The 26,439-nt window shown below is 41.3% G+C and overlaps 1 protein-coding gene across 1 annotated transcript in view; it reads left to right on the forward strand.

The window, feature by feature from the left end:
- Positions 1 to 629: 629 nt before the first annotated feature.
- Positions 630 to 26,439, forward strand: part of LOC118329016 (pro-neuregulin-3, membrane-bound isoform) — a 345,808-nt gene continuing 319,998 nt past the window's right edge. Inside the window, exon 1 of the mRNA XM_035662948.1 lies at positions 630 to 2,982. Within this exon, the coding sequence (XP_035518841.1) occupies positions 2,259 to 2,982 (724 nt within the window). The 5' untranslated portion in view covers positions 630 to 2,258. The remainder of the gene's footprint in view (positions 2,983 to 26,439) is intronic.

Here is a 26,439-nt window from a genome sequence, read left to right on the forward strand (position 1 = left end):
TACATGATTGAACTTGCATATATATCAATATATGTACTATACATATACATGCACTTTTTATGGCCATGAATTTCTGACCAGGTTCCAGTGCATCTCCATTAACATACTAAATATGGCATTACCGTAAGTTTGGTCTTTGGAAATTCATCTCTCCTGTCTTCCTTGTCCTCCACTAAAGCCGAGCAGTGGGCGGGGCCGAGGGAGTGAGTGACAGCTCCTGCATTGTGCCTCTCTGCTCTGATCCGACTGGGACTCTTCTACAGCTTCTCGCTGGTAACTGCCTCATCTGCCGCTGCAGTGCTCTCTCCCCTCCCGCTCTCATTATCTTTATCTGTACACACACCTCCACTCCCCTTTTCTCTTTTTTTCTACTTTTCTGTATGCATTCTGCATCTTTACTCACTCCCCTCCCTGCTAACGGAGGTGGGCAAGCTTCCCAGTGCTGGTGCATCTAGCAGGTGCAGCCTCTTTCCCTCCTCCCTCCCTCCCTCTCTGCTTCTCTCTCTCTCTCTATCTCTCTCTCTCTGTTCCCTTGCTCTACCAGTGTGCACACTCCGCTCTGTCTGTGCCTGCGTTTTCCCCCCCCCTTCTCATTCGTTCTCTGTCTCTCAGCGGCAGCAGCTCAGAGAGGCAGCTGTATGTGCGCCTGCATCACAATTGCCACAGGTAAAGACAGCTGCATTGTCGGATGTTGCTAACCCCACAGGGGGTTGGGGAGCCTTTGCTGCTGCGGTTGCAAGTTCCCATCCCAGCGTGGGGTGCACATTTGTAATCATCTCCAAGAAAGCATCCTGGTGGGAAGGACGAGCAGAGGATCCCAGCAACCCGACCAACAAATCACAGGCTGACTGGAAAAAGCACAGGCTTTCAGGGACTGAGGAAAAAGCACCACTCAGAAAGAGAGAAGAGAGAATCAGTGGGATATTTTTAAACATTCTGTCCTCCTGTTTGTTTTATTCCTCTTATCTTTTGCTTTCTGCTCTTTCTGTTTCCATCATTTCCATCCACTCCCTGCCTCTCATCCTCTTCCTCTCTCATTTTATCCCTCTGTGGCGGAATGTTCCCTTGAAATAGATGAGAAGAGGATTTCTGAGTGCTTGCTGCAGTATTAACGGACAGTATACTGAGACAGCAGGGCGCTGAGCGGACAGCTTGGGGAAATCTGATCCACAGCCGGCTGGAGAAGGAGCGGGATCACGCGTCGCAGTTGCAGATTTATCCGCCCTGTGATACCACTGCGCGACAACACCCCTCATTCTTTTTTTTTTTTTTTCCCTCTCCCTCTCTCTGTCCTCATCTGAAGTGTTGCTTTTTAACTGGATCTGGAAAATTAATTGGATTCTACTGCTTTATTTTTAGCCTCACTGGAATTTAGAGCACACATTAAGGAAGCAAAGTGGGTTTGGATCGAAAGAGTGATAAAGAAAATTCTCAAAAAAGGAGAGGCTGATTGAAAAGCAATGGCCAACAAAGATAGCGGATAATCCAAGGAGAGTGTTTGACAGACGCATAAACGACACATCTCTTTGCTCTCGCTCTCTTTCAGTTACAAAAGAGACAGATTTTGGGAGCTGAGGGACGCTGACTCGGCTAAAGCTGTTGGAACAGGCTGCATTGGGAAACATCTTTTCTTTTTTTTTGCTCCTGCACAGGGTGGGGAAGCAACAAGACCCACCCTGCAAGTTTCAATGCCCTGATTAGACAACTGTCCCGTCGTGGATTGTATACTGAAGGGACACACATGCTTGAGAAGTAGAAATAGCTGTGGCTTTTTGCTGCAGTGCCATCCACACAGATGCCATAGATTCCTGACATGCACAGATGTAAAGCTCGCAACCTCCCATCTTTCTCTTTGTCCCTCTTTTCCCTGTTAGAAGCATCACTTCTTCCTCTCCTCTGGCTTGCCCTGCTGTAAACGTTGTTGAAGTTTACTGTTGCTTCCGTTGGACATCGGGAGTTGGGCAGGACTGAACGCGGACTAATCGGACGATTATCCGTTTACGCAGCTCTTTCATTTCTCACTTGGTGTCTCTGAGTGTGAGTGTGTGTGCTTGTGTATTTGTGATTGTGTGTCTGCATGTATCTCCTGAACCCCTCCCCTTCTCTCTATCCTTGGATTATATATTTGTATTGAGTGTTTAATTCCCGTGGGCTCCTTTTTGTATCCATTTCTTTCCCTTTGTCTCTTCTCAATGTCCGGCATTGTTGGGAACCTTTCTGTCATTTGCTACCGATGCCTATCACAGGGTTAACCCTCAATGAGCCATAAAGGACGGCAGGGAAGAATGAGTGAGTGTTCTGGGGCAGCTGTTTCCGGGGCGGTGATCCTGGAAGAACCCGAGGCTTCAGGGGCTTCAGGGGGCCGTGGTGAGGGCCAGGCCCAGGATCAGGGTCCCCTTCGCTGTGCGGTTTGGCCTCGCCAGCAGACATGGCTGTGTGTGGTCCCCTTACTTATCGGTTTCATTGGCCTTGGATTGAGCCTGATGCTGCTGAAATGGATTGTTGTTGGTACTGTACGGGATTATGTGCCGACCGATCTGGTGGATGCTAATCGAATAGGCCAGGATCCCATCTTCCTGTCAAAGCCAAGTGGGATTCCCAAAGGTCCCGATACTACCACCACCACAACTACTCCCACAGTTGATGGTGGGAACCCCACGCCTAGAACTGTAACTGTTGCAAAAGGTAGAACTCGTTCCACTGCTACTACAACTACTATAAACCCTAGAGGGGGTGGAGCCTCAGGTAGCCAAGTAACCCCTCGGAATCCTGTAAATCGGAACGGACGTGGACCTTCGGGTTTTACTACGACCACTGCAGCGCCGCGGACGACCTTCATAATTGGAGCGGCAACATCTAGCCCCTCACCATCCAATCCAACAGTACTTCATGATTCTACGCAGATGTGGACCCCAGAGCATACTACTACTGAGACGGTCTCCACCACAGTCTCCACGCGTACGCACAGCCACCGCAAAACACGTAAGTCACTTTTGTCAGTAAAATCTTGCCACGTGTTGTTCATTATTCAGAATTTAAAGAGCAATTTTGTTTTGGTTTTTTGATTGAAAAATCAATGGAGAAAGAACCACTTGTTCATCGAGGGGAAGTCTTTGAAAACTTTGAAGTGATTTGTCGTGAGTTGACTTGGTTGAAAAGATTACTGGGAAAATTCACTAATGGCATTCCACAGGTGGGTTGCCTTTTTACTGGCTGCAGTTTGTTAAAGGTTTGTCCATTGGTTAGTTCTTTGTCATCAGTACTGATATTGGAATTTCAGTTTGATTCTTAATGTTAATGAGGTTTTGCTGTGTCTTTGTGATCGCTTGCAATTGAAATGTACTACCATCCTGTTTAGGATATTTGACACTGTTGTTGGCTGAGAATTGCAGAAGAGGGGTCAATAGCATTGATTGGTACAGTAAGGCTATATGATCTATTGCCGGACTCAATAATCAGTCTCTCTGCTGTGGATGGTTAGACTCTTCTTTGCTACATCACATGCTGTGATGTCCTTTTCCAGTGACATACAATGACTTTAAAATGGGGGTGCATACAGTGGGTTACGACTTTGGTCTAAAACAGAAAATGTTTTAATGGTATTTGGTGATATTTCGAGTAGGCTAATGTTAAACAAGGATTGGTACAAATCGAATGTATTTTTCTTTTTTACAGGTACTACGTGCCATATGATTAGCTTAATGTGATTATTAAGGTGATATGTCTATGATGAGGAAGTAAAAGATCAAGTTGAAACTAACTTATACATAATACATACTTGCTTACGTACTTCTATCATGATCTGTGTGTCATGATCTATCATGCAATAGTTTATAACAAGTAAGTTAAAGTGCTATTTGGATTGCACATGAGTTGCAGTAATGCAGTGTTTCAAATTAAAATGGACTTTTGGCTCAGTAAAGTCAAGGTTAGGTCTGGGGTGAATTATGTGAACATCCCTTGGTTGAAATTCTCCTGCACATTGGTCTTAATTTTAGAATAATTTCAAGCCATGTTAACAGATAATTTGTACTCACAGTTGCATGCATGCTCTCGCTAAATACACTAAGTGGTGTTGTTTACTTGCTGCTACCTCCAAGCTTCAAAGTTGTAGCATTGGGATGTTGTTTTTTTCCTGTAAACCTCCAAATCTTCTTGATGCTTGTAGTGTTGTGGCAATAACCTGCGAACTGACAGCCAGGTGAACTGATTATTTGTTGCATCTGGAATTCCTTCAGAAGTGTGGATGTTCTAGTCTAATCTGTTAACGGATGCTGATTCCTCTGCTCTTACCGTCTCTGTCCTTGACTCAAGCCATGCCATGCACACGTGCTATTGATTGGTGCTATGGGGATTTTTCTTGCAGCGATCAGTGACACACATACACACACATTACACGCAGCTTCCTCCTCCATGATAAATCTCTCTGCTCTCAAAATGGTGTCACCTAATGTGCTGAACTTCCTTCTGCTTATGATGTTCATGTCTCTGATCCTGGCTTGGGCCTGTACAGACGGTTACAGAGTGATAGTAGTGGGTTATATTTTTACCACTGTAACTTTGTGCCCTTTCTTGTGTCTGCAGTGGAAAAACAAAGTCTCAGAAGTCAGCTAGCATTTGATGAAAACAAGTGCTGCAAGCATACCGTCAATCTCTTCTTTCAGTTTTATTTAACATTACAGTTACATTTAAATTGCCATGGTATTTAACAGTTAATGTCAAGGACCCGTTAGATATGATTTTGTTGTATGTTATGAATTAATTTGCATTGACCTAAATGCCTCTGTAATGGCATTTAAGCTTGAGTATTGTTGCTATTCTCTCATCATAGTATGCTGCAATATGTGATATACCTGATCACTGCCATTTATTCAATTATTTATAATTACATAATGGCAGCCATAAATTTAATAATTGATCAACTCAATCACCCCTTTGCACCTGCTGTGGTTTGTGTCTACTTGGATGCAAAGGTGGGGCTGCTTCTTTCGTGTCCATGATAATGAAAATGTCCCCAGATTACACCAAAGACCAGGGAACGTTCCCTCTGATAATTAGAAACACAGGGGAAAACTGTGTATCATTTCATTACCAGGAAGAAAAATGGGGGCTATTCATCACCATCCTTGCATTTATTAATTAACCATTTAAAAAAAAAAGTGTCATTTCTCCAGCAAGTGCTCATGAAAACCATTAAGCCTCGTTGATAGATATCCATGGGAAAATGTCACTCTTCTCCAGCTTGCCTGAAAAAGTTCTGCCACCACAGAATAGCCAATTCTGGTTCGGTAATCCTACACACCCTTCACCCTCCCACCCCCTCTATTCTACCTCCCACATGCTGCTTTGATTTGAAAAGGTCATCATTTTCACATTAACTATCCATTATGTGTGAATGTGTTATACAGTATTATTGAATTGCCTGCGTTGGCTCGTGCTCAGAAACTGAGAAAATTCTATTAATTTAAGTATAGTAGGCCATCTGTGAGGCTGTCCCTGTCTTTGTGGGTCACAAAGTAGAGATGGACATAGATTTTATCTCACACTGTACTGTGATGTTGTCACTGGTCTGCTTTGGTCCGTAGTTCCTAAGTATTTTTTTTTTAAGTACTGTTAATTCCAATTTTAAAATGTTCTTTCAACAATATTCTCAATGTTCCTTAAAAAAAAAAGACTACTATACTGATGATACTAAAAGTTAAAATTAACATTTTCTATCACATTTGGTATAGAAAATGTCTATAAATATCCTATAGTAGGACATTTCCTCCAAATCATCCAGAATCCCAGAGTGAATTCATGTAAACTACTGTGTATCATCTAGTCTTTTTAAAGCATATTTAGCTTCAGCTTGCCATAAGCAGAAGACACAACTGAATTCTAAGCTTGCTGATCAGATGCTTCTTAACCTGCAACTTGGGAGTAGTTTGTTGACCTTTTTACTTAAGGTTTATGTCAGGCATTTGGCTTTGACCTTTTGTTAAAGAGGCAAATATTTCCTAACATATTTTATAATCTTTTGTCCCAGTGACTTAACCTCTTCTTGGTCACCCATGCCTTAGAAGTTCCCCAACTGTGTGTCAGCTAATATTTCCTATGCAGAAAATGAGTGACTTTTGCCTCCTGAACCCCTGGTGTGGTAGCTTTGGTGGTATTTGGTGACATTCTAGCTTGTCTAACTGTGAAAAAGTCAAGATCTGACAACTGTATGAAGATATAATGGTCTTACTTCGAGCAAATGTCACTTTGAAAGCATGATTGACATATCTAAATCTTAAGATCCCCATGCTATGAGCTGCAGAATGAATATAGACCTGGGAGAGATGATACCATAACAGGGAGCCTAGTGACCTCTGCACTGCAGGGCAAAATGTCAGGTGATGCCTCAGCGATAATGTCACTTGGATCAAGCAAACTGGAAATCGGATCTGTGCCCTTATTCATCACCCCTCTCAAGATTAGGAGCAGAAGTGCAGCGATGTTTTATATCAACTGAAATGGAAATAAAAAATAAATGAGTAATTGAGCATGAGGATTGGAAATATTTCACGGTTCACAATTGTTCAATTTAGGACTTGAATTACGTCGGAAAAGTAGTGCATAGGATTTTTTTCTACATACCACAGAACATGCATGAGATGGAAGACATGTAATTTTGATGTTGCTGTACTAAGCAACAATTCTAAAATTAAAACAGTTATTGAAATAGGTCATCAGCATGCAGAGGCTTAATAGAAATGTGGATAATGTTAGTAAATAAGACCAGATGAGTCAATGTAATGATAAGTCAATCCCTAGAAAGGTTAATTTAATGATGAGAAGGCACTGGGACTGTGTTGTGCGATGGATGGAGATGGTCAGCAGATCTTTCTGTGTGAGTTGTAGATTATCACATGATTGTCAGGTCAGAGCTTCAGAAGATGTCCTGGTGCAGTCTGAGGTCTTTGTCTCCATGCTGAGCCACTCAGTGGGATTAGGTTTCAGTCAGACAGTGGCCCTGAAACCTAAATCCAGATTAACAGCCCATCACCAGGACTGTGGAAGCAACAGAATTACATTAGCCCACCTATCAGTCACACACACTCAACATGGGCTTACAAGCAGCCTGACTGCTGAAGGATTGTTTTGATAGATGTTCTGTGGCGGAATGTTTTTCATCAAATGATGCTGAGGTGACATGTTCAAGGCAACGTTTTCTCTTAGTTGTGTTTCAGGATGCCTCCAGGGTACTTTGCAGAGGCCTGAGGAAATGGTTTACATATTAAAAACACTGAGGTGAAAATCACGCACAATAAATGTGGTGCTTATTGCTGCTATGTTGTAGTGCAGGGACGTTGTATCCATATGTATGATCATATATCAGGTGAAGCATGAAACCTTATACTGATTGCTTTATTACAATACTGATTGTCTAAACAAGTACATATTTTAGCAATGCAACAACTCTCTGGGCAAATCTGTTCTCTTCTTCAGCCAAAATCTAATGAGGAAATTATCCTTTATGATCAGTACGGCTCAAAATCTGCAGAAAGCCAGGATGATCTGAAAATGCCCTGATCTACAGACATGGGGCAAATGAAAGGTGTAGGGTACTTCTGTATCTTACGACGCCTCATCAACAAGGCCTTCTCTTGCGTAGGTTGATGAGAGAAAATACCCCCAAAAGAACCAAAACTCCACTTTGATCACTGTTGGCCAACACCAAGGGCATCAGTGTACATGTTTGTGTTGCACTAATCATCTCATAGGGAGAGATTTTAGGTTTTAAACCAGATTTTAGGTTTTAAACAAGATTGTAGAGCTCACAATCTTTACACTTGGATCAGTTCTCTGTGAGCTGCTTAGTAACAAGTTCCCTATGGGGGTTTTCCTATGTATGTAATGTGTGTGTGTGTCCGTGCACACTGCCAATTCACATGCTTACACACGTACACACCCTTGTGTCCAGAGCAGCACTGGTCTATATGTATCCAATGTGTGAGACATAGCTTTGACCTCCTGTGTGACTGAAATAAGCACCATCCTTGAAGTGTGATTGCTTCCCTGCAGCAGAAAGAGCTTTTTAGGACAAAATTACAGCTTTTGGGGGAAGCAATATGTGGAAGAAATAGTGACTGAAATATGACGAATCTAAATTAGCACTTGATATCTATAGTGTGAAGATGTGCTCTCTAAAAATGTGTCATCTGTTCTCAAGATAGATCTGTGATTGTATCACTCATCAGTGTGTGTGGCTGCTCGCGAGAGGTCACTGAACCTGGGTATATATAATCTCATGGTTATTTAATTCACATTAAAGCAGGATCATGAAAGAAGGCATGACTCAGTCACTTAAAAATGTCCTTTCAAAGTCCTTAAAAGTCATTTCAGTATAACCTTAAATATATAGGAAAATTCTGCCAATTGGGTGAGAGAATTCATGTTGTTACCAATATGGTTTCACTTTTGAGGGGCAAAGGAAGGCAAAAGAGTGGTGGAGAGCCAACTGCCCCGGGTCCCAGACTTCAAAGGGCCCCAAAACTTAGTCTGCTCTCTGTTTTGTTAGGGAATTGGCAAAACTAAATCTAATCAAGTCTAAATAAATCAAGTCACATATATTCTTCATTATAGTCTAATCTGTAGCCCTGTCTTAGACAGTATGTATTTACTTTGGCCCCCCCAACGGGTTAATTAGTCTATGATCTTGAGCTTCCTAATAGACTAAATGAAGTTATGTAGTAAACCATGATGCACCTGAGGGCTTTGAAATAAATTCCATACACAATTTGGCCTGTAACACATACCCATCTCAAGGGTCTTGTAATCAAAATGTCTGGGACCCATGTGTTTGTATTCCAGTGCATCTAAATGATAAATGCCCATGCTGTCCTCATGTTCCACTTCATTTCAATGCCAAGAGAACTCATAGCCAATCGCACAAGTTGTTCCTAAAAGAACAAGGCATTTTTTAATTCACAATAAACTTCTGTAAGTTTATCTCTGACGAAGTTGAGACTGCTGTGCCTGTACCACTAAACAAACTCACCAAGAACCTGTCATACCGTCGCGATTAGAGTTTTAATTTGCCGTAGATGCTGTGAGAATAAAGCATAACGTCACTTTGATTTATTCTGATGAAATGTCTTGCAGGAGGAAGGGTGATAAAATGTTAATGATGCGAAAGAGAAACATGTTCAATATGTAGAGGAAAGTGTAAATAATTGAAGATGGCCCTTTGACGAATTATCCCATGCTGAGCCAATCCCCTTATACGCATACTTCTTTCGGTAAATGAAGCTGTTCAGGGGGCCTTCATTCCCCACCCTGGTAGGATTGTTTCTGGTGGTGAAAAGAAAGTCGAAAGGTTATCTTCAGAAAACTGCTTCAGGACTGCCAAGGTTCAAATTCTCTTTCTGCCTGTCTTCTTTCTCTTGTGCCCCCCCCACCCCCCCCACCCCCGAGTGCATCTATCAGCCCAGTCCAGATGATGATGAAGTACAAAGTGGTTAATGCTGCTGCTAACTTCAGAGGATCTTTTAATAATGAATTCAGGTTTAAGCTGCCTTGATTAGATGAGGTTTGCTCCAGTTTATTGGAGCCAGTGGCAGGAAAGGTAGCGGCTGACGAGAGAAAGAGAAGTTAATTTCTTTTCTGGGATTCACCTGCCCTGCGCCAGCTCTCCAGAGGAGGCTGCCACCTGCTAGCTAACTGCTCCAATGTCTCCATTCTCTGAGGTGTTCGCTTCTGATTGCTGACGGAATATGTGATGTTGGTTTCTTGTTGAGACTAATTTGGCTTAACATTGAGCTTGTTGTACTAAAAGAACAAATCGGCACGGGACACTGTCACAGTTCAGCCCTACAGCAGCAGTGGTATCCCAGAGCTATACCCCAGTCATCAACAGCTGTTTACTTTACACCACAGAGGACATAACAACGGGATTTTTTATGTTTTTTGGGTGAAAGTGGACTAGCATTGAGTTGTCTCATCCTGACGTAAATTCGGATGAGGATTGGATATACACAAAATTCAGTTGCCACTGGATGTTGCACTAGAGAACCAGCTTCACAGGCCAATACAATGGGACAAAAATAAAGTCATTCCTATAATCACTAATGCTATTTTGGTTGAAATAATTAATTCCCCTAATTCAGAGAGTTAGATGCAACAAAATTCGGGAAAGGGCGCCGCATTGTAAGCTAATGTTAACTTAGCAAATGCGCCTGTCAAAGTACATCCACTAAAAGTGCTTCTTTATGCCACTGACAGGCTCGGATTGTTATTCTAAGTGTCTGAAAACATTAACCAGAAACAGCCGTAATATTGCTTATGCTCGCCAGATTCCAGAGACAAAAACAGTTATTTTACCTCACATATCATTGTAACATAACAACTTTATGGCGGACAGAAACAAATACAACTCACCAAAACAGTCTAGTCTTTCCACTGTTCCAACAATCACTGGCGACCAGTTGTGTCTATAGGTAAAAACGGATCATTCTAAGGCAACAATAAACACAAACTTATTTTCAATTGATTATAAACTGAATGAAAACATATCCAAGAATATATTATTCCATTTCTGCTATGGACCATTCTGGTCCTAATCTTTAAATGTCTTGTCTTTACTCAGAAAGACTGAATATACTCTGTATTTACTCAGTAAGATTTGATAAAACAGGATGTAAATTAAACCTCAAACCTAATATTTTTGATCCAAATCACAGAGCATATGAGAAGCACATATTGATTTTTGTGGGTTATTAAATAAGAGAAATATCCAAAGAGGCAATACTCTACACCCCCTTCTCCCACAGCCCACCTTTGGCTCTCTCACTTATTAAACTGTCAGCTGGCCTATAGCAGCAAACCGTTTAACACAAGTAAGCAAATAAATATGACTGTTATGAGTTCAACCATAGCCAACAGCTAGTGTTGCAGCTTGTTTTTCTGTAGTTATTTCAAAGGAGTGTGGGCTGTGATAAATGGGGCCAGGACACTCCAAATACTTGACCTTTGGATGCACCATAAAAATTGCCATGGTTCAAATGCTTAAAAGTACCTATGTTTGCATAGCATTGCAGTGTCATGCAAATAGGACCACGAAACCTCTTATGGCGGAGGTGAAGAAGGCGTACAAAGTGTCTGACACCAGATACTGCCATTGGCGCCCCACCTCCTTTCAACAGTTAGCGCTGGTTAACCAAGACCACAACCCTCTCCTACCTTAACCAAGTAGTTTTCACTTACTTATCAGACCTTAACCAGAGAGGTGGCAGATTACAATTATGAGTCGGTAGACATATTTTGGGTGAACTGTGAACAAAAATGTTTAACTTTATGCTACTGTACAGCCTGCATGTGCTAGCACCTAAATATATCTCATGCAAATCAAGCAAACACATTCAGAGATTTAATTAAAACCTACAGTGTTTTTACTTATTTATTCAGTTTCTAAAAGTGTATCAAACAGTCAACATAAATATATTCCAATCCTTGGCCCATTTTTACTGTAATAAGGAAAACAAAGACAAGTTGTCAAAAGGACAATAACTTTGCATAACCAAAGGCATGCCTTGAAAGACTCCATGGAAAATATTCTGTCAACAATACAATCAACAGAAATGTGCCTGTCCATAATTTGTAATGCAGATTCTTCCATACACTGTGTAGAGAGGGTGTCACTATTAGTGTATCCTTATTTGTTTGTACATTCATTTCTGATCCTCTTGCAATCCTTTAGAAAGACATTTTTAGTAATATACCACGCAAAATGTGTCAACTGACATATGTAGTCATCAACTTTAGGTCATAAGCCAAGTGACACAGTTTGACCTCTTCCTGTCTTATGCTACAAGCATTAAATATTCACTCATGATGCATTGGTCCGAAGAAGAGCCTCCCCCCCCCCCCCCCCCCGCCTTCTGCTCATTATGGTGTTGGCACCTGGCAGTAAACAATGCTATTAGCGAAGATAAAATGCTTAGACAGTGATTATTTAACCTCAGTGTACACAGAGCTCGCTGGGAGCCCAACAATTCAAGCATGAACCAGTTGTAGTTTCTTTCAATGGCTGAGCTATATGATTGAATTTTTTCCTCCTCTACCCTGCCATCCCTCTCTCTCCCTCACTTCCTGTCTGTCAAGGTCAGCTTGCCTGATTCATATTACTGGTACTCTTGCTGCTGATGTTGACTGGACGCGGTGGAGTGATGTTAAGAGTGGTTATATACAAGGGAACTCTCGAATGTTAGTTATCTTTTTCAACAGAGAGAACATTGTATTTTTATCAATTGAAAAAGTGAATGAAAAGGAAATGAACATCCCCTCTTCAGCAATTGAACCTATTCAGTCAGTGCTGTACGCAAGAACAATTTTCATGTACGGACGTGTTTGTGTATACACAAAGTATAGTATTAGTACTAAGTATTCTTATACATAAGAATACTAGTTTTCAGAAATGTTGTACTTTCTACCCATATAAATTTGTCTCATAGCTGTTGACACTAAACTACACAATAGCATATAAAATAGTTGAGTGCCACCTTAATCAGTTATAACATTAAAAGGTTTGCTTATGCGTCAGTACTAATAACCCAATAATATAAATAATGACATAATGTAATGAAAGGGACCATTCTGTGTAATGGGTGCTATCATTTTTGGTACTTAAAGCAACAACAAAAAACCTTGATTTTGGCCCCCCTGTGTACCAAAAGTGGTAGTGTTTTTACTGCCTGGTTTTAATGATATCAAGGGGAGTCCGACTGAATGCGACCCGGTGGCAGGCATTAAAAAAATAACTAAATAAAAAAGCCAATCCTTTCACTGATGGTCTGGTTTGATATATACTGTTTCAAAACCACTTAAAGTTTAAAGTTATTATACTTTTAATTAACTAAAAATTAACTAAGATTTCCATCCCAGTTGATTTGGTGACGCCTGTGATTACTGCTGTTAATAGCAAATGCATTTTAATAATGCATGTACCAGAGTTTTGTTCAAAATGACAAAAAGGACTTCAGACAGTCAACATGGCCATCTTTTTGTGAAAGACGCACATGCACTGTGTTGTGCATCACAGGCCTTCAGGTGCTGCATGCATTACTGAACGAATATACATTATATGGGTTTACTGAAAAAAAAGGTTTCATCATTGGGGCTGATATATTAAACATCTTAAAGACTACAATATTAAGTAAAGGAATTCTACCAATGACCCAGGAGGTGTTTTAACACTATTGTTTGTGTAAATGATCTATTGAAATGAGGGCTTGACAAAAGAGCATCTCACACTAATCTAATAAGTCTGTTTTCCTGCCCATTAATTTTGACACCAGTACCAGCCTAAGATCCTCCCTCTTGGTTAGTTATAGATAATGATTCCTTGTATGGGGGTGTGTCAGCGACTGGTGGCACATTTTTCATGCACATTATATGAGCCACCTCAGCCATCCTCTGCCCTGTAAGAGATATTGATCCCAGTGTGATTGTATCCAGGTCTTTTGCCACTCAGCAGTTTAGCAGGCGGCGCTGCGAGCGAGCGGGCCTGCATATGGGCGTGGGTTCTGATTATCCCGAGCTTGCTGCGTTTTGCTGCGGTTATTTTTAGCTTCAAAGATTGTTGCCAGCTTCTCTCTGGGAGGCTGCGTGGAGCTGGCTTTTCTGGTGGAGGCCTTGGAGCTGACAGCGCTGGAGGAAATAGAACAAAGAAGCACAAGGGAGACAGTCGAGACGGCGACTTTAGTGTCAGTGGAAGATGGTTTTATTTTGGAAACATTACAGTTAGGGAGGATTTAGCATGTTAAGCTCGGTGAAAAATAATTTCCTGTGTTGTGTTTGTTTATTTTAGGGATGCTGCTGTTGCACTGTATCTTATTATGCTAAATAGCAGCAATTGGAGGCCTCGATGATGTGACTCTAAAGATGCAGGAGGCTTGTTTCCAGAAAATCAGAGCTGTTAAACCGCACATTACTTATTATGTTACCACACAGGAGGTTTCCAGGGGTAACAGGAAGCTTTCCTGAAGGACACTTTCACCTTGATGGAAAGCACACCTCAGTCACACACACCTCAGTCACACACACAGACATGCACGCACGGAACCACTAAGCTCGGTGTCATATGCCAGACGTCGGTCCTCTCAGCTCTGTCCTTGGGGCAGATGGTTACATCATTTTGTCTTTTGGAGCTTGTGTTTGTGTGTCTAGACAGTATCAGTAGATTGATCATTTATCAGTATAGAAAAGCTCAGTGCTCTCCTTTCTGTCAACATGTTTTCCCCCTATGCCCTCCTTTTCTTTCCTTTTTGGACTGCATGTATGTAATGTTTTCATTATCAAATGATCTGGCAGTAATGTTTCAGATTAATTGCAATGATTGTGCAAAAAAAAAAAAAAGCCCATGCAATGACTTAAAACTGAGCAAAGCAGCAAATGCTCACATTTCAACAAGGTTCCCAAGCTGTAAGCAACAAATATCTTGCATCTTGCTGTGACAAATGACTTCAGCGTTTATCGAAATTGTTGTAAATTAGTCTTCTGTCAGTCAAATAGTCATTTAAGCACTAATGTTCATCACTCTCTACCTGTTCTGTCTTTCCCTGTCTCTTGCTTTTATTCTCTGACCTCGGGACATTCCTGACAGCTGTCGAAGAGAGACGTTCTGTGACAAGCCTGGTGAACTGGTGGGTTGTCTGCCTGCATATGTGTTTTTGAAAGAGACACAGATCTACTTGTGACAGGTGGACTCTCTACAGGCTGTGTGAGGCAGGATTTGTGGGACAAAGGGAGAAAAAAAAAAAAAGAAGCATTCAACAACTGTTGTACAAGCAGTGCTGGAAGAGAAGAATGAGCCAGAGGAAGGGAGATGGGATTGTGAGGTTTGAAAAAAGAGCAAAAGACGAGGAAGGAATGAGCAGAGGCAAAAATGGAGAAGAGGGGACGTAAAACAAGAATAACAGGGAGGAAGAAATACATTGGGCTGGAGGAAATCTTTCTGCTGGGCAAGATGAAGGCGAAAAGAAACCCGCCTCTAGCATCCATCTAGCAACAGTGAGCTCTCTCTTCATTTCTCCCTCCATCTTCTCCTCTCTGCCCACTCAGTTCATTTACATTTACATTACACCCAGCTGGAGTTGATTTGGTGGCGAGTGATGGATGGCGAGGTTCGGATGCTGTTTATAGAAATGGGCTCAGGGGGTTAGCAGTGTCAGCTGTTTGCAAGGTGGCGAGCGCATTCTGATACAATATGGTTCGCTCGTTAGCAACTCAATTGCTAGCTACAGCGGTGGCACATGTATTTATGGGCTATGAGGTTTTAATGTCTGTTGCTTGTCACATTAACTAGCTAGTTAGCACATCCAAAATAAGGCTGACAATGTAACAGAATGGGCTGCAGTTGTTTAGGCCTACGTCTTTTTTCAAAGCTGACCTGGGTTAGTTTTACAGATTTATAGTTTTACATTTTTGTTTATGGCTTATACATTATTTGGATAGGATTAGTTACTTGAACAACACCTGAGCTTGGACATCATACTATAACCTGCATTAGCATGCTATTAAAAAAAATAGGGCTTATAATGTCTGATAACTAGTATAAATGTCCTTTTAAAATGATTAAATTCATTCATTTTCATTGCTCCTACACTTTTTATGGAAAACAGTACTTGGAAATTTGCAGAGTGGGAAGCCAGGCTGATCCAGGCCGGATTAATGTCACTGGGGGCATCTGTGACACAAAAAAATACCCAACCTACCCTGTAGAAACCAACGCTGTCAGAAAAGAGCTTGCATATAATACCAGATGGCCATTCATGCTACCTCCAATCACTGCTCAGAAAAAAACGTAACACATAGTTACTAAACATTATAGTTCACTTTTTATCTTTGTACTTGAACAGCTGACTAAAACTCAGTTTATTTCTTGTTATTCTGACTTGTAGTTTCCCACTCACAGACACAGTTTTGGTCAGTTGGATTGTTAGCAGTATAGAAATTATATAGACTATTGGGAGGATCAGCACAGCCAGTTTTTTGTTTGCACACCAACAGATCTGCAGCTAAAGCAGGCACAAGGCTGGTAACAAACACATTTTGTAGGGTAGTTGTCCCTCTACAGTTCTCAGGTTTCCCACACTGATTCAGCCATTATTGAGCAGTCAGCTTGTAAAGTGGTTACATATTGCTGCCCAGGTAAAAGGAGCAAAAGTTCTCCCAGTCTGTGTGTGTTGAATATACTCTGAGTACTAGCATTAAAAAGACACCCTCTGCACTTACACATGCACAGGGCGTTGGTATGCATATTTGTATGCGTCAAGTAAATGAAGATGAAGGACTGGGGAAGATTAGGTGAGACTGTGCTGTAGAGAAAGTGCAAGAATGTGTTAATAAAAGGAAACAGTAGGTATAGAGAGGCAAGTAAACCTAAAAGAAAATCCATCAGTAGGTTGATTTCAAACTCAAACCATCTGTGAAGCAGTACTGCAAACAGCAGTTCAGTCAGACACACTAATGTCAAGGAATGTATCATTTGTTATAGCAACTCTATGCCAGACAGAATGCTGACTGTGCACTGTTTTGCCAAACCAGATATGTTTTTATTTATGTTTTTGGCCACACTGGCATGACTGGAGGGAAGGCAATGTTGGTCAGTCGGTCAGTCCACCACTTTGATCCAGACTAAAATATCTCATACTATTGGATGGACTGACATTCATAAACCCTGCAGGATAAATCCTAATGACTCTGATAGTCCTCTTGCGTCACCAGGACTGTGGGTTTGAGTAAAATGTCTCAATTATGAACTGCAAGCCCCAACTGTCCTTTATGTACAGTGCTAATTAGCACATCCTAGCATGCTAATGCACCTAATTGAGGTGATGACCAGTGCAACCTCACAGAGCCACTTGCATGGCTTCAGACATTTTGACAACAAACTGCATGGCAATTAACTACACTGCTATAGGGTGTGATTCAAGGTAGGGAAAGATTGTGGGAATGGTAGAGAAATGAATGATCTGTGTTAGGAAGGAAATCCACCACACTGAACCCCACAACCTTTGATCCCGCCTCCCAGTGTATGGCACTCTGCTTCTACTGGCACCGTTGTGCTGGAAGCAAATAGTGCAATGCATAATCATCCAATTTGAATGTAATTCTCACCTTGGTGGTGTTTCAATGCACATCATCACAAGATGATGCTGGTCAGAGCAGTTTAACACAGAAAAGCAGCCCTGCTCTGACTAACCCTAACCCTGTCTGTATGGTGCATTGTGTGAGCCATGTGCACTATGCTGCAAGATGTGCCTGGCCACAGTCATTTTCATTGTCATCATCATTATTACTACTTTTGTTTTTTTAATCCTGTGAGGAGCCAGTAGTGGCATCTAGTTTAGATGTGCTTCGTTCCCGCGGAGATGAACACGTCAGACTCATGAGCTGTCAACACTCCATCCGCCACTTGTCAGCAGTGACTGATGTCCAACGCCCGCTCTGCTCTCTCTCTTCTGTTCTTTCTGTATCACAAGTCACAAACACACACTAACTGCATCACAGGCAAACCACTTGCAAACACACACTCGTACACACACCAGCACACACCCCCTGACACAGACAGCCGGGGCGTCACTCCCTTGGCTCGGCGCCCTGGGAGGAACACAGAGGAAGATGGACAGGCAGGAGCTGTCAGCGAGGACGCAGGGACACGGAGTCTGCTTCTCACTTCAATAATGAACCACATGTGAAGCGTCAACTCCGCTCCAATTAGATCAGATGATAATTATCTCTGCACAAGTCAATCATCCTAATCAGGGTGTGACCTGCTGGTTGGGCTAGAGTGGATGTTGAATAAAAGTGCTTGTTTGAAGCCACAGTGGCGTTGCTTTCTTTCCTGTATGTTTTTCTACCAGCTACAGCGGTTACACTGTTATTTGCTGCAATAGAACATCCTCAATCTGTCATATTTCTATTTGAATGCCTTAGTGTTTTTCGGTTATATATTGCCAGTTGATGTCAGTAGAAATGTATACTCTTTTTCCTGTGTAAACATCCACCACCTATTAGGTAATTCTCAAAAAAACTCTAGTGGTGGACAGAAAATGATGCATTTTACATTTATGGAATCGGCAAAACAAGTGGTAGTTATCTTGAGCAGTACATGGCAGCCGCCTCGCCTAGAAAGGCAAATGAAACACCGGTAACAGAAAAACCTGCAACAGTTTTCATCTGATTTGCAAAACATCAACGGTGAGCTAGAGGAAATGTGGTGATTTGTGAGGATCTGGGTGCGGTAAATCTTTCATTGTATCTTTCAGTGCCTCTCCTTTTGACACTGCATTCCTCGCATATTTTCTTCTCGTGTGTCACTCCTCTGTCCTACTTTGTGGAAAGTTACTGTCACACTTAGCCTTCATTTTTAAGTTGTACAAGGAAACTGTGTTATAGCAGCTTCGAGGGGAAACAACTTTGGTGTAAGGGGTTTGGACCTTTTTGATTTATGTCTTGAGGTTGGCACTTGTTCAGTGGCAGATGTCCGTATATAGAACTGCATTTGGTCTGTACTCTACGGGCTAACACAGATGAAGCATCAGTGTATTGTATTCTGGAGCTGAAATCTGGCCAGTGGAAGAGTTTCTCAGCATCTCTCCTGTTGACCATCAGTATTACGATCATAAACATGTCATTGGCTGATTTTTACCAAACAACATTCAAAGGAAAGAGAAACAAAACATATGAAATGGGATAGGGTTTTGGGAAATGCTTTTATCTATCTCTTTTTGTAGAAGTCAGTCTCGCTTTTACCTTTTTATACTGCCAGCAACAAAGGATGGTAGAATATGCAAGGTCTTAAATAAATAATGATTTCTAAAAGTGGTTATGCTAATTAAAAAAAATAAATCAGCATGATTCATCTCAATGCTTCAGATTACATGTTCTGTTTGCCTCAACCACTCTGTCTCTGTCTGTCTCTCTCTGTCTGACACGTGGAAGAGCGTGAGGTTCAACCATGAATGAACAAACACTCCGTCTTCTGTCCGTCTCCTTTTAGCACTCCCTTTGACATTTGGCCTCTTGCGTCACTGTAATAGTACTACATGTGTATGCTCTTTTATATATTGTCTATGTGAAAGTACTTTGAGTAAACCTACTCTTTTAAATTCTATATCAACACCACGGTATTAATAATAAATGTCTCACTTCTTTGCGGTGTGACACAATAGGCGTGTAACTTAATGCACTGGAGAATACACACTGTCAATGTCCTGTGTTATGTTGGGGTAGAAAACGTATAGAAAAACCTTCCCACTCATTTGTAATGATGTTCATTCTGTGCGTCGACGTTCTGTGCCATTAGTGGGATTGTACTGTGCTCAGTGGGGAATTGACATCAGCACTTCGACCTGTGCTCTATATTGTAGTAATATTTCTCTCACCCTGATGTGGAAGTGTTTCAGTGGGTGTGCCAGAAATCTGACTGTGTATGTCTGTATTTTGTCTTAATAAGAAAATAGTGTTTTCAATGTTTCATCTGTTTGCTGTTATATAAAGGAGCTATTATTATATAAAAATCCACTTTTTAAAAAGCACATGTAAAATTCAATATTCCATAATCACATAAAAAAGCCTAATTTAATGTCTTACATTTTATATTAATCATCTGAAAACACATTTTCTTGTATCGAGAACCAGTCCCAGTTAAGAACCGGTTCCAAATTGTCCAAACCATTGGAATCCTTCGCCACTGAGTTCATCAGTTTCTTTTATCCATGCCAGCACGTTTGTCTGTCAATGCTGCTAGGAACTTGCAACAAGAAGGAGTCATGACGGAGAGGAAGAAACGTGGCTTTATTTCATAAAAAAACTCAAGCTACTGTAACCGCTCTTGCTGTACATTGTGTTCAGAATCAGATATAATAAAACTATTGTGTTGACACTTAAAACGTATGCAAGCCAACGTTTTCCACACAGAAAATAGATCAGGAATCAATAAGAATATCGACAAACATTTGGACTGATAAGCATAATCAATAATGGTACTGGTATAAATAAAGTTAAAAAAATCAATAAAAATAAAATTTATCCCATTTATAATCTGAACCACCCAAATGTGAAATGGTGAACCGTATTGTTTTTTCTTTCCTTCTCTAAAATTCACTGCAGTTATTGTAAGGTTATGTGTCAGTATGTTTCTATTATTTTTTTACCTTTTTATGTTTTAAATCACTTCTTTTTATGCACATGAAAAAATCTTAAAAATGGTGATTTAAATAATTAAAAGGTTTTGTGCTTGCTGGAAAAGTTTGCATATATACCTTATGAGATGTGAAGTGTCATCATGTATCTCTTTTACTGGAGCCCACTTAATTATGTGATCTTGTCACAGCACTTGAATGTATTTGCCTAAAGGTATTTAGATTCAAATTTAGTTTTGCCGGAATTTGAGAAATTGACTTTAGAATCGCATATTTGACTAGAGACATAATTGCTGTATGTCTGTATCTGCAGTAATCAGAATCCAAGAGCACCAGTTGATGTCAAAAGGTTTTAAATTGTGTGTGTGTGTGTGTGTGTGTGTATGTGAGGGGTTGCATGCAACTTTGGGTTTGTTTGCATGTGAGCCAGCAATATTACATCTCATCCCAAATGTGTAATGCAAATGAAACATCATCCAGTTTGAGTGTCAGACCAATGCGCTTCGGTCCAGTATTATGGTCTACAGACGTCACACCGCGCAGAGAGACCGTTAACCTCCTGAACAGGTCATCAATGGGATTATTGTGACTTCACTACTGACCTTGTTCTCTCCCTGCCTCTCTCCAGCTCTCTCTCTTGCCCCTCCTCCTCCTCGTAACAACAAAACTCACCATTAAGCCTCTCTCAGCTGTTTAATCATGAGAAATGCGACATATTACAGATGTTTGTTCCCTGTCACGAAAGATGTCCACTACCTAGACTGCCCTGTGGACCTTATTTGCTTTACCTACATCCATCTTGTGCCTTGTGCATTTACTTGAATATGTAGTATGAGTACTTACCCAAAGGAAAAAAATGCTGGACATTCACACAAGACAATCTTAATATGTCAGAGTGGAGTTTTGAGTCCTCCTCGCCCCTCCTTATTCATCACACACCCTTTACAACCACTACACTCAACACCATGTGTTGGCATGCTGCGTATGCATTTGTTATGCGTATGTTATGTGAGCTGACTACGTAAAAAGGATAACAGGTTCTAATATGCACATTAATGTTTTCCTGTATAAATAAAAATCTATACATCCATTACATCACATGAGTAACAGTGTCATTCCTCTCACTTTTACAATTCTCAGTGAAATGTCAAATAGGTCAACAGTGTAATTTATGTCCTTGTTACTACCACAAATAGATTGTTGCCATTTCATCACAGCTATGCATGCAATTTGAAACAGCAGGCTTATTAGCATGGATGTGAGACTCACATAAACCTGATGGTTACTGTTCGAGGTAATGGCTTTAATTGCCTTCCATCCTGTCGCAAACAGGAAAATTGAATGCAGCAGTGCTGCAATTATAAAGGATGTGGAAGAACATAACATGTTGTCTTTATAATCCCTAAAACCATTTAAGATTGAAATATGAAACCAAATTTGTAATGTTCAAAACCATAAGACAATGCATGACCCAGTGTAGGGTTTTGTACACAACTTTCACCAGCTGAGCTCACTAAAAAGCCTCTAACATACAGTCCATTACATACAGTATGTAGTATATAGTGTATGCACATTATTTGAAGAGCTCATTTAAAGAGCAGACCCTTTTAACGCCAAAGCCAATTGTATGACCATTAGCTATAAATGGTCAACATTAACGTGTTTGTGACTTAAAGACAACAGTGCAGAAGTATATTACTACAGTCAGTGTTCCAAGATGGTGCTTCATTAGTTCCAATGACAATGAATAACTTAACACCATTAATGTTATTGTTGTGCACTGTCCCTAATGAATTTATCAATAAGAAAATGCATGTAAAAGCTCTCCAGGCTTCTGCGTTTGAGCCCTTAGTCCATGAGCAGAGTGAGTGCAGAAAGGAAGGGCATAGTAACTTTACATTTTATATTGGACCGACAACTTTAACACTGATGACACAAAAAGGTGATTTCTGAATGTATGCAATGGACATATCTATGGCTGCCCCTGAAAAGTTGATGATTCGAATCATCAGTCGAGAAGACCCCGAGTCACCACAAAACTAACTGATAGAAGCAGAGAAGGATAATAGTTAACCGAGGGCAGCGTGATGCCGGACAGCAGCTTTCTGCATCGGTAAGGACTGTCAGTGAAGTCAGCTAAACCATTTTTTAACCAGACGGTGGTACAAACTCCTCTACTGCTGTCCACTGTAAATGACTCCTCAGATTACTGCGCTGTCAGCAGCCCGGCAGGAGAAACGCACAGTGTTGTGCTGGGGATTTATAACTGAAGCATGACGCACACTTTTACTTTTTCTGACTGTGTGTAAATTACTTCACATCACAAATAGACTTCTGTCTATGATGTCAATAGTATGAAAACTTATCCTTCCATTTAATTGTCTTTCTTACCTTCCCTATGTCTAGCCATCAGCCCTTCCTTCACTTCCAACTTGCCTCCTTTTCTCTCTGCCAGTAGAAAGGGCAAATGCCATCTTGCTTCTGGAACTTTCTCCCACACTCATTAGTGCTAGATACCCTCCAGCAACCAACATCCAAACACGCATTAACCTTTGCAGAAATGCTTTTTTTCCTCCCTTCACTCTCCTTCTGCTCTTTTCTCTCTTTCTCTATCTTGCTGAGAGTTTAATTTGCTGGATCACCCCCCTTCCCAATCGCTCCTCCACATCCTATTTGGCACCAGATACAATCATTCGGGGGATTTTGGGTAGCAGCTGTTTTGATGTATAGCTTGTATGCGAGGCCCGGTCCCCAGCCACCGCTGTGGCAGTTATTGCTATAGGACAGAGACAATACATTGCATTCAAACCTCTGTGGCTCTGCATTAATAAACAATGAAGTTACTGTGATTTTATTCAAAATAGAGCAGGTGCGTATGAAAGAATGTTTTCAGTGTGTGAACTTACAAAAAAAGCAAGAGAAAGTTGAAGAGACAGGTGTCAATCTTTGCGGTGTATCAGTGTGTGTTCTAACTTAGCTAATATTTGCTCTTAATCTCCATCCTTCTCGTTTTGGGCTACAGATTGCGGGCCATGTGGGCAGTTCTTCTCTGAGACAACTAATATTTGTCTTTCATCCCTGCAGGATGTGCTGGCACCTTTAGTGGTTGTATGTTTTAGCTCTGCTGCTTTAGCTGGACCAAAACCCACTTTAACGCAGTCCAACTTGACTACGTTTATTCCACAGCAGTGTCCAATGCATAAAGATAGCTAAAAAGACATTCCTGAATTCTAAGTTAGACTAACCCTAACCCTGACCCTAACCCTTGCAAGAGGAGCCAACATTTATGAAGATCCAATCTAATCACCTGCAAATAATAACTGTTGTGTTTGAATGAGCCTTTTATATCCACAGACAACTGACCGCTGTTTACCATTATTCTAGACCAGAATGATTAAACAAACACTGGTTCGATATACTATATACTACTTTTTAGCACGTTTCACAACCACCACCAAGGGAGGGGTGTAGCAAGGGAGTGACAATCTGCAGCTACACCACTAGATGCCACTAAATACTACACACTGGTCCTTTAAGCCCTAGGTGGACTATAAGCAGCACTGTAATGAGTCCTGGTGTAGACATGATCCTGTTACAGCTAGGAAGAGACGCTCATTGAAGTTTAGTCTTTGAAATGTATAGGGGCTACAAGATTAATTAAATATCTACTTAACTGGCTGTCTTCCTAACTCTCTGTTGTAGCAAAAGAGTCACAAAGAGTTTCTTACCTTCAAGCTGTACAAGTAAAGTGTGTTAAACCCCAGCGGGACATTTCAGTCTCGACTACCTGTTTTATCAAAAAACCCAAACTTGGTGGGGAGCAGTTAACTCAATTCATTCAGGCTGCTGCCGATGATGCATAAATGAATGCAATGCAGATTGCTTCTGTCCCTCCACTATAATGATCTGTTTCAAATTTCTAGAAGAAAGTCTGAATCCCAAACTCCTTAGTCAAGGTGTGATATGCACAAGCATGAGAGTCATGCTCTTAAATAAATCATAGGTCTATTATAATTTCAGTCATTTCAGCCAGTCATAATGAGAGCTAAGCTCCACCCCTGGAGGAGATGAACGCTCCTCAGTTCCAAAGTCTGATCCTGTTTCATAGAGGCTATGAATGAACTGGACCAATTAACAACCTGCCACGACAAATCCCTTTAAGATATGTCTGAGGCAATATAGCGAAGGACTCGCACTGTCTAAAATACTACTGTATGTACAACCTATTTACAAGAGTACATTGTCAACTGGCCTGAAGGGATGGGACTTAATTACAATAACAGGTTGTATGCATGCTAGCTGACTTTAAATTTGAGAGTACAGAACATGAAGGGTGTTTGTGGAGTACTTTGGAGGTGATTTTCCTTCAGCATATCTTGCTAATGCACCGCTGTGTGTTCCTGTCACCGTGAGCAGCCAGGTTTCTTCAGGTGCTGTCGCTGCTGGACGTTAAGTAAATATTTCAACCATACTCCGTCGTATTTTACCTCTCTCTGAGCCTCTTGCTAGGCCAACAAGCTTCTGTCTTACTTGTTTTGAGGTAAAGTTCAGCTATTAGGTATGCCATTATTCGGCATGTGACTGGTACTGTACATGTTATGTGTTTTTATGAAAAAATAAAATGAATAGATAAGAGTGTCTCTGCAACTTGTTCTTACATGTCTGGAACACTGTAAAAATTGTAATGGCAGTCTAAGACATTTATGAGGTTTTTAAGGGCTTCTCGTCCATGCAGATGCATCGCAGTTTATTATTCACCTTGGAAGCAACGGTTCACAAAATGATGATTCCTTTTTGTAGCAGTTCTGGAGCTTTCAATCAGACCTCCTGATGCAGCCATTTGAATAAACGTCTGAGTTTCTATTTTAAGTTTTTGGCACTACAGTTCCCATCGTACTTTGTGATATGTAAACCAGAATGTTGCCCTGGAGTTAGTAAGTCATCTGCAGGCTTCAATTTTATGACTAACATTACATGTGGCAAATTGTGTCATCAAGTCATGCTGCAGTAGCTCCAGTTCCTGATTGCACTGTAGCCACGGATGTACAGACTACAATTGATTTGATTAGGGTATTGTAAGTGAAGTGATATATATATCTATACATTTTCAGGAAGATTTCTAAATGGATGTATGGACATCTTGGAATAGAGTTTGCAACACTGAGAAAAATGGGTGTGGGCCAATCAGGCACTAGGGCTAAAGGTCTGCCTCTTCCTCTAGTTATATTTCTTGCTCTTTTACTTCTTCTTCTTTTATACATCCTGTCATTTGTTCTCTCCTCCTCTTCTGTCTGGCTCCTCCATCAACAGCATCCCACTTCCCATGTTCATTTTTCTCTCTGCTTGCTGCTTGGGGAGATGAAGCTGTCACACCGGGCTCTAATGACTCAAAATCCACCACACTTGTTCTCTTGCTGTCCCTCTCTCCCTCTTCTCATCTCTCCATTCCAGTCCATTGTCTCCTCTGTCTGGCTGCTCTGACCCCCACCTGGGCGTGGCAGGCTTCTGTCTCCATCTCAGCCTTATTGGTGAGTGTTTCAGTGGAGTGGCAGTGAGAGGACCAGGGGGCCAGAGAGTGATGGATGGCCGTTCCTCTGGCCCTCTCCTTTCCATTCCCCGACCGCTCTCCTCTCATTGCCTTCCCGGGGCTCGGCTTTGCTGGTAATGGCTTGAAACATGATATGAGTCTAACCCAGTGTTTGCCGAGGGAGAGGGAAGGAGTCCCCTAGCCAGCCAGAGTAAAGCCTCAATCTGACGGGCTAAAGCAGAGCGGGCTTCTGCACCGAGCTGATTTACAAGGTGGAAGGCCAGGAGGGGCGGGGGCTGGAGACAGTGCACCAAGAATCAGTCTTAGGGAGAAGAAAGGGATGATACAAGGGAGGAGAAATGAATAAAACATATATGAAACGTGCAATTACTGTCGTCCCCCTCTTGATTTATTTATCCAGTGCTGTATATGGGGAAAACATTATTTATACACCATAAGCCTACAATTACAAGCAGCTTCTCTGCGTTGCTTCAACAAAGCAACTTGTACATCCACAATAAAGCAGTCGTTGAAATTGACCCAGTTGGTTTTAATAAAGCTTTTAGCAGTCATGCAATAACTATGTAGCCTCATTACTCTTTAAACTAGCAGTGAACTGATGAACAACTGAAATATCTGTGTATGAACTGAACTGCGAGTCAATCTGCTGCCTTCAGACTGTCTCAACATTGTTCAAACATCATTTTTGATTACACGCAGTGACTACATAGTGCAAACCAT

The sequence above is a fragment of the Morone saxatilis genome, unplaced genomic scaffold (assembly GCF_004916995.1).
Source record: "Morone saxatilis isolate NCDOM2014 unplaced genomic scaffold, NCSU_SB_2.0 Contig19, whole genome shotgun sequence".
NCBI classification, from domain to species: Eukaryota; Metazoa; Chordata; class Actinopteri; family Moronidae; genus Morone; species Morone saxatilis.